Source organism: Castanea sativa, chromosome 3, assembly GCF_040712315.1.
Source record: "Castanea sativa cultivar Marrone di Chiusa Pesio chromosome 3, ASM4071231v1".
In the NCBI taxonomy this organism is placed as follows: Eukaryota; Viridiplantae; Streptophyta; class Magnoliopsida; order Fagales; family Fagaceae; genus Castanea; species Castanea sativa.
The window spans coordinates 24,910,174-24,924,330 of record NC_134015.1 but is presented as its reverse complement, the minus strand read 5'-3'; the positions used below and the strand labels follow the sequence as shown (position 1 = coordinate 24,924,330).

General features: G+C 36.1%; 2 protein-coding genes across 2 annotated transcripts; one reads left to right on the top strand and one right to left on the bottom strand.

Moving 5' to 3' along the window:
* The first annotated feature begins 1,857 nt into the window (after positions 1-1,857).
* On the top strand, positions 1,858-6,331 carry LOC142627489 (binding partner of ACD11 1). Its single transcript, XM_075801366.1, has 6 exons — positions 1,858-2,103; positions 3,155-3,244; positions 3,746-3,849; positions 3,929-4,004; positions 4,479-4,562; positions 5,446-6,331. Exons 1-6 carry the CDS (start codon positions 2,098-2,100, stop codon positions 6,028-6,030), a joined length of 945 nt encoding a protein of 314 aa, XP_075657481.1. The 5' UTR covers positions 1,858-2,097; the 3' UTR covers positions 6,031-6,331.
* Positions 6,332-8,138: 1,807 nt separating this feature from the next.
* LOC142629908 (cyclin-SDS) lies at positions 8,139-13,314 on the bottom strand. The gene is given in 9 exon segments (XM_075803961.1): positions 8,139-8,323; positions 8,523-8,567; positions 9,074-9,251; positions 9,408-9,536; positions 10,366-10,532; positions 11,682-11,852; positions 12,015-13,139; positions 13,142-13,174; positions 13,177-13,314. Coding segments are annotated over 9 exon segments (2,016 nt in total). The 3' UTR covers positions 8,139-8,293.
* Positions 13,315-14,157: the final 843 nt, after the last annotated feature.

The following is a 14,157-nucleotide window of genomic DNA, read 5'->3' as shown; positions in this document are numbered from 1 at the left end:
AGCTAGCGAATTTTCCAGGATCCCAAATCCTAGTGTTTGGATAGAAAAAATCACAAACCCGAGATACTAAGGAGTTAGATTTTGGAGACACAATCCTGCTACTAGCGGGTTTAGGCAGCCAGCTAGCGATGATTCCAAACATCAATTTTTTCACCATTCCCCACCCTCCAAATTGCCCCTTTATGGATGGCCTCATGAGCTTGCCAGATACTACTCAATGCATAAGGGCACTTCGGATGAATAGGGGCCTCCAAAATGCTACCAAAAGGAAAATACTTGGCACTAACACTATAAAGCAACGTATCTTTGTGATGAATAAGACGCCAAACCTGTTTAGCCAACATAGTATTATTGAACTTCTAGAAATCTCTAAAATCCATACCCCAAATCAATTTAGAAGGCCAAAGAGAGTTCCATTTAACCTAATGAAGTTTCTTTGAATCACCATTACCCACCAAAACTTTTGGATCATTGCCAACTAGTAGCTTAAAAATACTCAGAGTTAATGGGATAGATTGGACAACCATCTTAATCATAACCTCATGAATTTTAGCTAGTTTCTATTCTATAATGATTGTTTTTTTTTTTTTATACTAAGATGGTAATTGATTTTTGTGTTCAAATAAACTCAATTGGTAAAGTTTCTTGTCAAATATCAATTATATTTACTTCTAAACAAGAAATCAATATGACAATTTTGGACAAGAAAAAAAACACATTAAAAATATAGGTTAATTACACTTTACCCTTGAACTATGGTGCAGTGATAATTGCTCCTTGACTTTCTAAACCAAACAATGTTCTCTCTTAATAATTATTATACTGTATATAATAATTATGCATCTGATCCTTACTATGGAAGTTTCTGTCTTCCCTGTTTGTTTTTTTCAAAAAGACATATCCATATGTTAAATTTGGTGGAAATCCTAATGGCAAGGGTCGAAAGGACGAAGTACTTATTACCGACAATTTTTTATTACCGATAATTAAGGGGGATAAATTACTAATTTTAGTAATTTGATGGAAACATTGCAATTACATCATAGTTAAAATGAAATTACAATTTTCCAGAAAAATATAGAAAATACAAAGCCGAAACTCTAATTCTCTAACTCAATTATTGGTTTCTCAATTTTTTTTTTTTTATAATATTGATCAAACATGGTAATGTCATCACATTAAACAGAAAGTGATAGATGTTAATCTCTAATCTTGATAAGATTTCGTGAACTAAAAGCCAAATGATGGCATGATGGTAAAGTTGCTTAAAGTTGTATAAAGTTTATAAAGACTTAGGATTATGAATCACTTTTGTTTGATATAGCTCTTAATATTTTGAAAGTTTAAAGGAAAAATAAAAAAAGGAAATTACTTTTTTTTCTCCCCTTCCTAAACTATACCACATTTCACACTTACCTCCAAACTAAAAGAATGCACAAACAATCACTCAAAATAAAACTTGTATAACAATACTTTACTCCTTCTCATCACTTTCTCAATTAAGTCTAACCAAATGCAATATTAAAAAACTAATTTATCCTCAACCAAATGTTTTGGAGGGAGGGGTAGATTGATCTTTTAATGCTACATTTCGATAAACTTGACCCAAAAACAGATGAAGTTTAAGTATTACAAAGTTATAACTTTAAGGAGTCAATCATGCATTTCAATAGTTTATGGCGTAAAATGTAAAATTATATATAATTTAGGGTGAAAAATATGTAATTTATATATATAGTGTAATGATCATCACAAGAAAAATGCTAAAAATACTACAAGTTTAATAAGGTAATATTAAAAAGGGCAAGGACGTGAGAGACATTAACAAGCAGTAGTAGGCCACTCTTGTTGGTGGAACAAGCCATACCATCCAAGCATGAACAACCCACACCGAAAATCTCTCGTGATGAGCGCGCGAACTCATAAAATATAATAATAGTAATAAAAACAAAAACACAAAAAACACAACCTCAAATCAAATGCTTTCTTCCACTAGGATTCCGTAACATTGAAACTTATCAGATCACTTCTTCTACGTTCTCTTCTCTTCCACCGGAGGTCCCCTTTTTTTTTTGCTACTGTTACCACAATCTTGAAATGTCGGTGAGTTTGTGTGTTTTTTGTGTCATATAATTTTAGTACTATTTGGGTCTTAGATCCATCATGATTTGTAGCTCATTACCATTTTGGTTGATAGATTTGTTTTGTCTGATGCCAATGTCTAAGATTTCTTTCTATGCTTTATTATGTCTTATTGTCTTATGCTTATTGTAGGAGAGGAAAAGCAAATATATTTTTTTTCAATAAGAGACAAACCAAATGTAACTTTAGACACTCTATTCTTTTATTTTTAAATAAATTTTTCTGTCCTTAATTTTCTTAGCAAGTGCCAAGTAGGCAAGCAAACATGGAATCGGAATATGAATGATCGGACCAATAGGTTAGACTATTCAAATGTACTTGATTTCAATCTACATTAACGTTGAACTAAACATAGGGACCTTAATTCAAGCGAAGAAATGAAATTGGAATGTATGTTTCTTTTGTATTGCTCTTTAGCTTTGTGGCTTAGAGATTTTGCTTGTGTTTTATTGTGGAAAATTCTTTAGTATATATTACTAGAGCAATGCCACCTCCTCTCACTTGAATAATGAGGTCGAATTGTAAATATAATTTGCGGATCCATTGTTATGTGTGTGCGAGTAGGGAGTATTGCTTTCAGAGTAATGAATAATTACTAGTTATCATCTCGTGTACACTAATTTCTTCACTAAGTTTTTGTGAATTTTGAACATGAGCTTTAGGCTCCACAAATTGGATTAAATTGAATTGTTACCGTACTTGTTATTGTCCCAGTGATGCATTTTAGCATGCAATGATATAGCATGGCTCCATCATATGACTCCCCTATGAATTTTCAATTAATTCAGTGTACTTTTTTGCCAACTTCTCTTATCCTCTGTACTCTATTTTGTCTTGCATATGTTCCTTTTCTTTCACCTTTACTTCATTGCCGTGCTATGCTCAAATAACTGATTTCTACTCTGTCCTTGTATGACTTAATTTGTATTATGCTTCTTGCTTATTGTTGCTTATAAAGCTTTCCATTTTACCTCTAACCTTAAAAAGTACCTTATGTAGATTTTTTGTGCAGGTCCCAAAGGACCATACTGATCAGGGGATTGAAACAACCCCCCAACCATCCACGACACCAAACTGGATAATCAATGTTTCAGATGTGATGGTAAAAATAAATTAGGCATGACAGTAGCTACTGCTATTAACAGTAGAATTTTATTCATGATCTGGATATTAGTTGTGAAAATCCTGCTTTTATAATTGGGTTTTTGAACGCATGTATTTTCTTTTGGAACTTTTCAGCAACAGCAAGAATAGTATTGGTACTAGCAGTAGCACCACCAATAATTATAAGAACTATGGCTTCATATTCATATGAGGTCTCTTTGAGGTTGTGAATGGGACTTAGTAATTTGTTAAAGTGAAAGTCTGGTTTCAGTTCAATCACTTATCTACCTATTTGTTAGTTTCAATAACAACTTGTTAGGTTATCAATCAAGAACTTGAACTTAAAAGGATTTTTGTTGTCATAAACCCAATTGTAAAATTTGTCTGGCATTCAAGCATTCAACTTAATTCAATGTAAATGACCATAAAGTTTTGTTTTGATGCATCAGTCCCTCGGTGAAAAAGTAACCAGATTTATTTCTTCTTTTACTCCTTACAGATAAGAACAGTTAAGGTTAGCAACATTTCACTAGCTGCTTCTGAGAGGGATATCCGAGAATTCTTTTCATTTTCTGGTGATATTCACTATGTCGAAATGCAAAGGTCAATATGTTTGAATTATATGTACATTAGGGTTATCAGAAAAGTCATTCTGAAAAAAGTTTGGCTATACTCATGGCAGGGAAACTGATAAGACCTGGCTTGCCTATGTTACCTTCAAGGATTCACAGGGAGCAGATACAGCAGCACTCCTATCGGTATGTCCGTCTATAATGGTGTTTGAACTATTAGTTCTTATACTTGTGTAGCAAGTTTCATAAGTCAATTATGTGAGACCAGGGAAGGTGTTGAGATAATACATGAGCCATAAAAATCCCTTTTCGTTAAAAATCAAAAAATTTGAAACGAAATAAAATCATAATTAGTAAAACCCTGAAAATCTACACTATCTGGCAATTTAAGTGTTAGTCCTCTGTGTAGAACTCATTCACAGTACTGTATTAGTCAGTCAGCTTAAGGCATTGGCAAGGCCTAATGCAGTAGAAGCACTAAAGGAGTGGGCCTCAAGGTCTCACTTGATGGCATTGACAATGACCACAACTCAAGGCAAGCTTGGATGCATCATTCGTGCATGCCTTCCTAACACTTATGTTTGTTGGATACCATTTGAATATTTTACTTTTTAAAAATATATATGTACCTATTCTAATTTTTCTTACATGTCAACCCAGGGAGCTACAATAGCTGATCTTTCTGTCTCCATTACACCTGTTGAGAATTACCAGCTGCCCCCTGAAGCAATCCCACCAAGCTCGGTAGATCCTATAGCTTGTTTAGAGTTATATCTTTATATTCATGCCATTAAGGACGATTATCCACTCCAGTGCTACACTTGACGTGTAAATTTAGTGGAATATGACTAATAACAAGTAGGAGAATAATTTTTGTCCATTTTTCTGGTATTCAGGCTCATATTCTTTATTTATTTTTCTTCAGATCTTATGAAATATTGGAGACTTTACAGTTTCAAAAGAAATAAAATGATGTGCAGCATCATTTGGTCACATATGGAGATTGCCATATATAGTAATACTTGAAGTTATATTCTAGATCTCAGATATTTAAAGGGCAAAAATTAGCAATGAGCTAAACTTCTATATTTTCAAGTAGTATATATGATTTATGTTACGCATGCACACACACATCTATTATTTAAATTTCAGCAACTAAATGCATATGGTATAGCCTCTTGCTTTCAGATGTTTTAGTGTGGGTAGAGGGTATTCACACTTGTCTAATCTCTAAAATATGAAATGGTATTTCTATCAGTATATATTTCTTGCATTGCAATAAATATTAATTTAGACAATAAACGAAAATTATGAACTTGACAGAGTATATTGAACCACCACATTTGCAGCCTAGTGGTGTTCTAAGTTCTAACCATCTTCAAAAGAGAATGACTATGTGAAGTTACACTGAATCTGGTTTGCTTTGCTAGACTGCTGTGTTTCTCTGTCTGCAACACTTCAGATGAGATATTTCTGTCTTTCTTTCCTTCTTTGGGTGAAATTTAAAATTAATGCTGCATGTGTGGATTTATATAAAGTAACTTCTTCTTCTCTCTCCCCAAAAAAAGAAAAAGTTTTCCAAAAGCAATTCCTTCTTTCTGAACTTTCTATATATTCTTCTTGAAAGGAGAAAAAGCCAGCTGCTACTGGCTCAGCTGTTAAGAAGGCTGAAGATGTGGTGAGCACCATGCTTGCTAAGGGTTTTGTCTTGGGAAAGGACGCAATTAACAAGACTAAAGCCCTTGATGAACGACATCACTTGACATCAAATGCCTCTGCCACAGTTGCTTCCATTGACCGTAAAATTGGCCTGAGTGAGAAGCTAAGCATTGGAACCACAATAGTCAATGAAAAGGTGAGAGAGATGGATGAGCGGTTCCATGTGTCTGAGAAGACAAAATCTGCTTTTGCTGCTGCTGAACAGAAGGCAAGCAGTGCAGGATCTGCTATTGTAAACAATCATTATGTATTAACTGGAGCCTCATGGATTTCAAGTGCATTTGGTGCAGTTGCAAAGGCAGCTGAGGATGTAACTATGATGACCAAGGAGAAGGTCGACAAGGCAGAGGAGGAAAAAAAGGAGATAATTTATAGGCAAAGGACAGGGATCATCAATGATTTTGCACAGATGCATCTTGACGGGTCTTCCGCAGCAGAGCCTCCAATGGTTCCGCTCAATTCAGCTTATGATAGTAAGCTTGGAATGATATAACTGCTTTGGATTTTCCTTTCTCCAATACAGTTGGATTACTTTTCAATTTGCTGTGTGATATGCTTCAGTACAAAGATTCAGTGACATAGATTGCCTGTTGTACAATGGTTGGTCATGTTAATTGCTCTAGTGAATTTAAATTTTGTGGCTTGCTCCTTACATCTCCATTGAACTCAAATATAGGTAAGAAATGTAATACTGCCCTTGAAAGGAGTTGCTCTTAAGTCAAGTGGATAGCAGTCTTAAACTACTTCCATCATAAATTTCATTTTGAAATGGAAAATTTTGTTCTTTTGGTTTATATGAAGTAACCTCCTTTGTCAGCTGAAATATTGAAATGCTACTGTCCTCCATTTAGCTATAGAATCGTGTGTTGTTCCTGGTAATGAATTTAATTATATTTTTTCCAACTAGAATGCAGATTTTACTTAAGTAAACAATTCCTTTATGGTATATATTGCTTCTAGGTTTTTTCCTTCCAAATTCTCTTATGGCCTGTTTGGTTAGAGAAAGGGAGAGAGAGTAGAGTAGAGTAGAGTTGTCTGAAAACTAGGTTAATTTCCAGTCAATTCTACTCTACTCCCCTTCCCTCCCCCTCAATCCAAACAGACTATTAGTCCAAGAAGGTAATCTCATTTGCTAATTAAATGTCTTCTTGGGTCTTGTTTCATGAATCATTAAACAAGTTTTGTGGTTGTGTATTTCTATCTTTTATCTTTCGCTTGATTACTACTGCCAGCTAAATACATGATGATTTGAATAAGTTCGTGCACATATGGATTGTAACAAGAGGGGGGACATTGGTGACTTACACTGTAAATCATTTGAAATGAAATCTGATGCATCGACTGCTATTCTGCTAAGAATGGTAATGGTCAAATTGGGTGGCTACAAAGGGCATCTCAATATGGTGCAAGTTAAAGGCTGAAAAGGCCCATGAGGGTAGTGTGTAAAGATTAGGGTTCTCTCACTTAGCCGAAAGAATGATAGAAGAGGAATGATGAAACGGTCGGTGGGGCATCATAATCCAACATCTAAAAGCAATCAAGTGGAAAGTTTGGCATTGTGTTTGTTCCGGAAATTATAAGAACTATTGCCACTGAATAATGAATAAATGGACATATTACTTTGATACTATCCATGTCGGGAAAAAAAGAAGAGGCTTGTATTGGTTGATCATTTTTTGGACTCACAATGAGTGCGAAATAGTGGTGTCAGGGACACTCTTAAAAGCTAACACATTTTGGTAAGGAATTTAGTTTCAATTAGCTTGATGATACGCAATTATGGGGTTGCATTAAATTAAGCAGCACTACACTCGGGTTAATTGGCATCTAATTAGGCAACTTCTGAATCCCAAAACTAGTTTTATCACTTGATAGGATATAAATTGATCTCCATGGTAGCTTTGAATGCCACTGAACAAAATGCTTTAGCCCAAAAACTAATCCTCACTACCAGGATTTCAGAGAAAGTGAGTGGGGGGATTCTGTATGAAGATTTAGACTTGCACAAACACCATAAGCTTCTGCCCTCAAGGAATGGGACAGGAAGTTGCTTCCATGCACAGACTTGGCAGGAATATTAATTCACGAAAACTATGAACTATGGTAGCATGCCCCTCCATCAGAAATTAGATGGTGTGGATAGCTTTGTTTCCACTGAAATACCACATTTAAAAGTTAACAGTAAATTATTTAGATTACCGAAATAGGCTTGATTGCTTGAATATACTTTTGGTCCTGAAATTTTGGGGTGGTTTAATGCTGATCCTCAACAAATTTATTATTTCATTTTAGTCCTTAATATTTGAACTGTGCCATTCTCGTCCTTGTCGTTCTGACACATTTTACAGCATTGCTGCTCCCACATTAAAAGCACAGCAACCACTGAACTCTGCCTGTGAAGAGACCAAAGATCTTTTGTAACGCAGAATGAGAACATAAGAAACAAAGCCTTTTTTTTTTTTCCTTTTATGGGAAGTAATCCTCTGCCTGTCATTACTTGCATAGGAACAGATGAACGAGTTTGAATGTTTAGGGCATACTGAAAGAACGTACAGCTAGAATTTTTACTTTTATGGGAAGTGTAAAACAAGCAGCCAGTATGTGTTTACATTGAAAAAAGAATCAGGTTTTTGTCTTATTAATCAGGTATTAGAAAGAAGATCACCTTGAGCTACATTTTCACCCATGCCTTTGGGATGGGTGAAGAAAATTTCAACAAACAATGATGTTACTGTCCCTTCCCTGCTAGCATGCCATCATATGTACCTTAACAACCACTCGAGGTTCTGTTGCAACAAACACAATATCAGTAAACGTTGTAGCTAAATTCTAATTAAATGATGATATTACAATTTTTTTTTTAAAGTTCTTATGTGTAGCAATGCCTTAGTGGATGGGACTAGTTCACTTGTTGCAACTTTGAATCTGAGAAATTGCACTGAAGAAAAGTAGAACAAAAGAGAGGATTTCATTTTACTTCCATACCTCTATGCATTCATGTATATCGTGATCTTTTGTCCTGATGTGAGTCTGCAAAATCACACGTTAACTAAGTGAAAAACTGAAGATTTTGATGCATTTTATATTATACACAATCTCATAGTGACGCCAGTTAGGGCAAACTAAAGGGGATTTTCTAGTATTTCCAGGAACTAAAATGAGAATTGAGTGGAAAAGAAAGAGGTGGAACCTGAGAAAGAGGACATGGGCAATAATATAACTTATAGATTATGAAATTTTGACTAGATTAAACAAATTTTATAAAGCAAGACTGGAAATTTTACAAAGTTTTAAATAAAAAATCGAGATTATAGTTTATAAAGCAATGGCCAATAGCTTTTTTAAGCAAAGTGGTAGGATATTAGGGAGGGGGAGTTAAGTAGCCCACTACTACTGTTCATTGGCATCTGTAAGCACTGCCTGAGGCTATCAGCGGTGGCCCAAACCAGCTCAATTATATGATGCAGCAGTTAGAAGCCACAGACCAGAAAATTCAATAAAGCTAGTATTGCTATGTTGTAAGCATATATGTGTACCTCAAGTACTCTTTGGAATGCATATTGTCTACTATCTAGACAAGCCAATATGACAAGAGCTGCTGCAATTGTTGAGGGCCAGTAGCAAAGTTGCTCTTGGACTGAAAGAACTAGTACTGCCAGGTACTTGGCCCTCTTCTCTAACTCTGCATCAGCTTTAGCAGCTTTCAGGTAGAACCTATGATGTGTTTCAAACTAGGCATTAATAGGTAGTGGAAACAATGCAAGCTGCAGTTAAAGCTTTTTGGCTAAAATAGTAGTTGGACAGAAAGCTGAATTGCTCAATGCGAAACTCAAGACTACTAAGAATACAATGAGGGGTAAAAGGATGTACCACAAGAAGTTGTGAATGGTGGGCAAGAAACACTGGAAGTTGAGGATCTCTTGAATCAGCCATTCCATGGCCACGACTTCGAATCTGCTGTACACATTGCTTCCCATGAAGAAATACTTTTCCTGAATGCTACAATTCCCATCAGAAAATTTACAGTCAGCAAAATTCTTATCCTTCTGGGAAAACTGATGATTATACTAATCATCTTAGCTTCCGAAGCAATTAAGTGACAGTTGTCATGATCATACCATTGTGTGATTGAGAACATGGTTGGAATAGACTTATTGCAATTGAACACAGAATTGGACAGAGAATTTGGAAAAAGTGGGTATTCGAGCTATTTAAGACGAACAAGAGCTAGAGCTCTCATAAATTTAGCATTAACTCTTCTTTTTTTCATTCATTTTTACTATAAGTCTCTAAATAGGAACCATCTAAGAGAAATGAAACTGCCTTATATACTCTTTGACATACGAAATGACCCGTTAAGATATTGTGCCTATGTTTTTCCAGAAGATGGCTAAAGTTCCCTGATACTGTCACATGGCAATAATACACATTGTAGTAAAATATCATTTCCATTTAATAATGAACCTGTTACTATGGCATAAACCAATGTAAGTGCTACTATTAGTAATATCCTTCTTCTATTAGAATCTTTCAGGTCTTGTCTGTTTTCTTGGGTCAAGAGAGATTGTAATGCAGCCGCTCACATTGCTGCAAAGCTCTCCATTAATACTGTTCAGTCCTTTTGTTTCAATAAACACAGCCTACCAGTTGTCCTCTTGGATGCTTGTAAGGTAGACTGTAGTGTTCCTTTTGCTTGATTATATAATATTGAAGATTATCAACAAAAAAAAAAAAACCAATATAAGTGGGCTATTAAGAGTTCTTTCTATATATGCTTCTGGGGAACTTTGCAAGTACGATTAGGAAAGATGAGAGAAGTGTGATTTACCTGTTGTGGGGCTGTTTCTCTTCAATCCTAGTGGCTAATGTAAGACAGGCTATTCCAACAATTTGAAGGTGTCTTTTGTCTCTGAAGAAACCTTTGCTTAGGAATCGGTCAAGGAGGGTAACTCCTAGGAACATTGTCTCCTGGTGAAGCTCCTTTTCAGTACTTTGCTGCCCATTCATACCAAATTGCACAAATTATACAACTAGCAAGTAACAAAACTAACAATAATACAATAAGCATCAAAATCTTTTAAATAAAAAGTATAAAAGACAAGTGGGTGCACTTCTTTTTTTCTTTTTCTTTTTCTTTTTTCTAGAATAAAAAGTGTAGAAGAGCGACCAATTGGTGGAAGACTTTGCAACCATTAGAACACATCGGTTAAGTAACCAATACTTGAATGAGCTTCGATGGGAATGGGGATCTACAAGTGCTCCCAATTTGTAATTTCGAAATTCAGCCGCTAGACAAGTGTGTACATGCTCAATATTTTGGTAGTTATAAGATTCTTTGAATTATATTCATATATATTAAACTATACGGTGAAACTAATTATTCTTTTAAGAAAGAAATCAAAATGAGCGCTAATTATTACACACTGGTGTGTATAGAGTGTGAGCGCCACTTTATTTGAAACCGTGTTTTTAAAACACAATTTTAGTTAAAATGTAAAATCATACTATATTTGCAATAACTAGTTGTGTGCAATAAATATTAACGAATTGAAATTATGGGTTCTGTTATTTATATATAGACACTTGAGGTAACTGATAAGTTTGCACAAACTTACTGTCCACACTGAATCTTACCCTCTATATGTGTGCGAAAACTCGTGAGGAAAAATTGTCCAACAAGTTTTGACACACAACACTGTGCCAGCCTAGATCCCATTGGCTACTACCACACACTATTCATTCAGTTAATAGGGAAATGCTAACGTAAACTATAGCACCAAAAATGCATGCAAATGACAAAATCACCCTCGGAATATGTACCACTATAAGATACAGCTTCTTTATCAGTTGCTAGCCAATAGAAGAAGTGCAAAACGAGTTATTAGTTAGTTCCAAGTTCTAACATCTGAGTGAACATTTAACGAGAAAAAAGTGCAAGCGGTTCAGTTATCTATAAAAGCTGACGTGTCAGAAAACGACTGGAAGGAGCAACGAATGCAGAAAAGAAGTCAATGCAGAGAATCTTGGCCCCTTCTCTAACTGAAACTAAAACGTGTTTGTTTCAACTACGGCGATTAATTGAAAACATGAACGAAGACGTGATTACGTGGACTCTCCCGCTCGCTAGCTCACTCACTCACTCACCTCAACGATCCAGTGGACCATTTGTGATCGTAGCTGAAGAACGAGATCGCCGTAGTCTGTGGTGGAGCAATACTCCTCGGCGTAGTTGTATGGAAACAATTGCCTTCTTTCTCTATTTCTTAATGCCACGTAGCTCTCTTCGTCCACCTCATCTTCGAACCCCCTCACAGACTTGAATAAAAAGCAAATTTCGATAATTAAATAAAATAAAATAAGATAATTAGATTTTAATTAAAACACGCAAATTGTACTACTCTGTTTGGTTGCCAAGAAAACAAACGGAAAAAAAAAAGTAACAGAAATCTATCGAATTGCATTGCATGAGAAGCTTACATTAGATTGATGATGATTTTCGTTTTCGAGGCGTGGAGAAATTCTGGTGTCGAGAGGAGTAGTTGAGCGCGAGAAATCCTCTCTGTACTGAAGGAGCAGAGAGAAAGTACGAGAAGGAGTTGAATCTCCCTCCGAGCGCTCCGAAAATTCGCTTCCAGTTTCGAAGAAAATAGATGGAGTGTAATCCGAGAACTCTAGGTCAGAACTTTCCAGGAAAATTTCCGATTGGAAGCTAGACGAGTACTCGGAGACGTCTTCGTATGAGAATTGCTCAGTACAAGCGAGATCGGAGTCGAATTCAAAGCTCTTTTGCTTTTGATCAATGGTGGACTCAGAGTTCGGAACCGTGATATTCGCGTCGAACAGATTTCCTGAAATCTCAGAAAATTCAAATTCTGATGCTCTGTTCACAACTTGTTCAGTTGCTTCCTCAGCTAACTTAGCAGCAGAAGCAACCGAAACGACTTCGTTTTCATTGAACTCGGAATTTGCTTTTACATTTCCATCACTGAAATTCAAAATTCCATCGGAAACTTGCTCAACAAAAGAAATCTCCGATTTCGAAACAGCTTCGGAGCCTTCATTTTCTTCAATCTCTTCTTTAATTTCATTTAGTTTTCCACTTTTGCTCTTTAACTTGGAGCTTCTCTCCACGAAAACTCCAGCATCAACTTCAGAATTCGATTCCACACACGACGACTCAGACACCTCCGCTTCACCGACTTTACCTTCATTTTCCTTGTTTCGGTAATACGATCTGGTAACTCTACGAACCGGTGCATTGGCCTTAACCACAGCTCCAGAGCCTTCAATCTCACCGAGATTTCTCTTCCGCAAGTTCGAACTCGGCTTGTTCTCCGATCCAACGGAGACTCTGCTAGAATCGCATGAAACTTCGCTGCCGAAGTAGGAGCAAGAGCTACAGTCCACAAGAAAAGCAGAGGAACCAGAATTCTTACAAGGAAGAGTTACAGTCAGAGACGAATATAGAATCGGAGAGATCTGTGATCGTCTCCGGCGAGGTAGCTCCGAGCGGAGCTTCTTCTTGATGAGCGGAGCTGGTTTTGTTTCGAGCTTTCGCTTTGCTCGGCTCAGTGCTACTCTCATTGTGAATGATTTTTTTTTTTTGAATTTTTGTATTCTAATTGAGCTTTTTTTTTTTCAATGAGGATTCAGTTTTGGCAATTTGGTTCTCTGAATGTTGAGGGAGAGAGAGAGAGAGAACGGTTATGGAAGTTGGGGCATGCGTGGGGAGGATCTGAAGGAGAGGTTTATATATGGTGTGGTCCCACGTCAGCATGAATTTCTTGCCCACGTCCGTACATGGTCAGATTGCGTCCTCTTTTAGTCTACTGGTGGCATTGGAGCCTCCAGCGAAAGCTCATGGTGCATCAAGGCCGTCCACGTCAAATATCGTTGGTCCGTCCCTTGGCTACAATCATCAGAGACTAGCTAGGGAGGGGTTATCATGAAAAAAGAAAAAGAGTCAATCATTAAGTCATCAATACTAACGTCCTTATATTGCAGGAAAAAAAAAAAAATGAGCAACTGTTATTATACCCAACACTTTTTCTTAAAAAAAAAGAAAAAATTCATAACGCTTTAATCTAAGTTGCTACGGATAGTCATTGATAGTCAAAAAGCAATTTTTTTTTTTAAGAAAAAAATGAAGCAATTTTAATGGTGATTTTAAGTCATAATCAATAATAACTTAACACATTAGGATTTATTACGAAAATATTATAGGTATAATATTTATATTTGAACATAGAGATTTTACAAGTAAACAAGGTTGACAAAAAAGTGGCATTAGCTGCCTTCATGGCTAGTTGTGGCCCTTTGAGTTTTGTTCTCCTAGTCAAAAGCACCTCTCAAGTTGATTTTGTGAGCTCAAAAACACACAAACTTTGAGGATGTCATGAATGGTCGAAGGGATCAAGATTGACCAGAAATGAAGCTGGTAGAACAAGAAGAGATAGGACAAGACCTAGAGCTTGAGAGGTTGAGCTCTAGATCAAAGTATAAAGAAGTTGAAGACATTCTTAATCCACAATTGAAGAGAGGTTGGGCTAGCTGTTTCACTTGCTACATTCAATTTAATGAGCACATTGAGTATTGATGTGGATCCAAGATGATTTGAGAA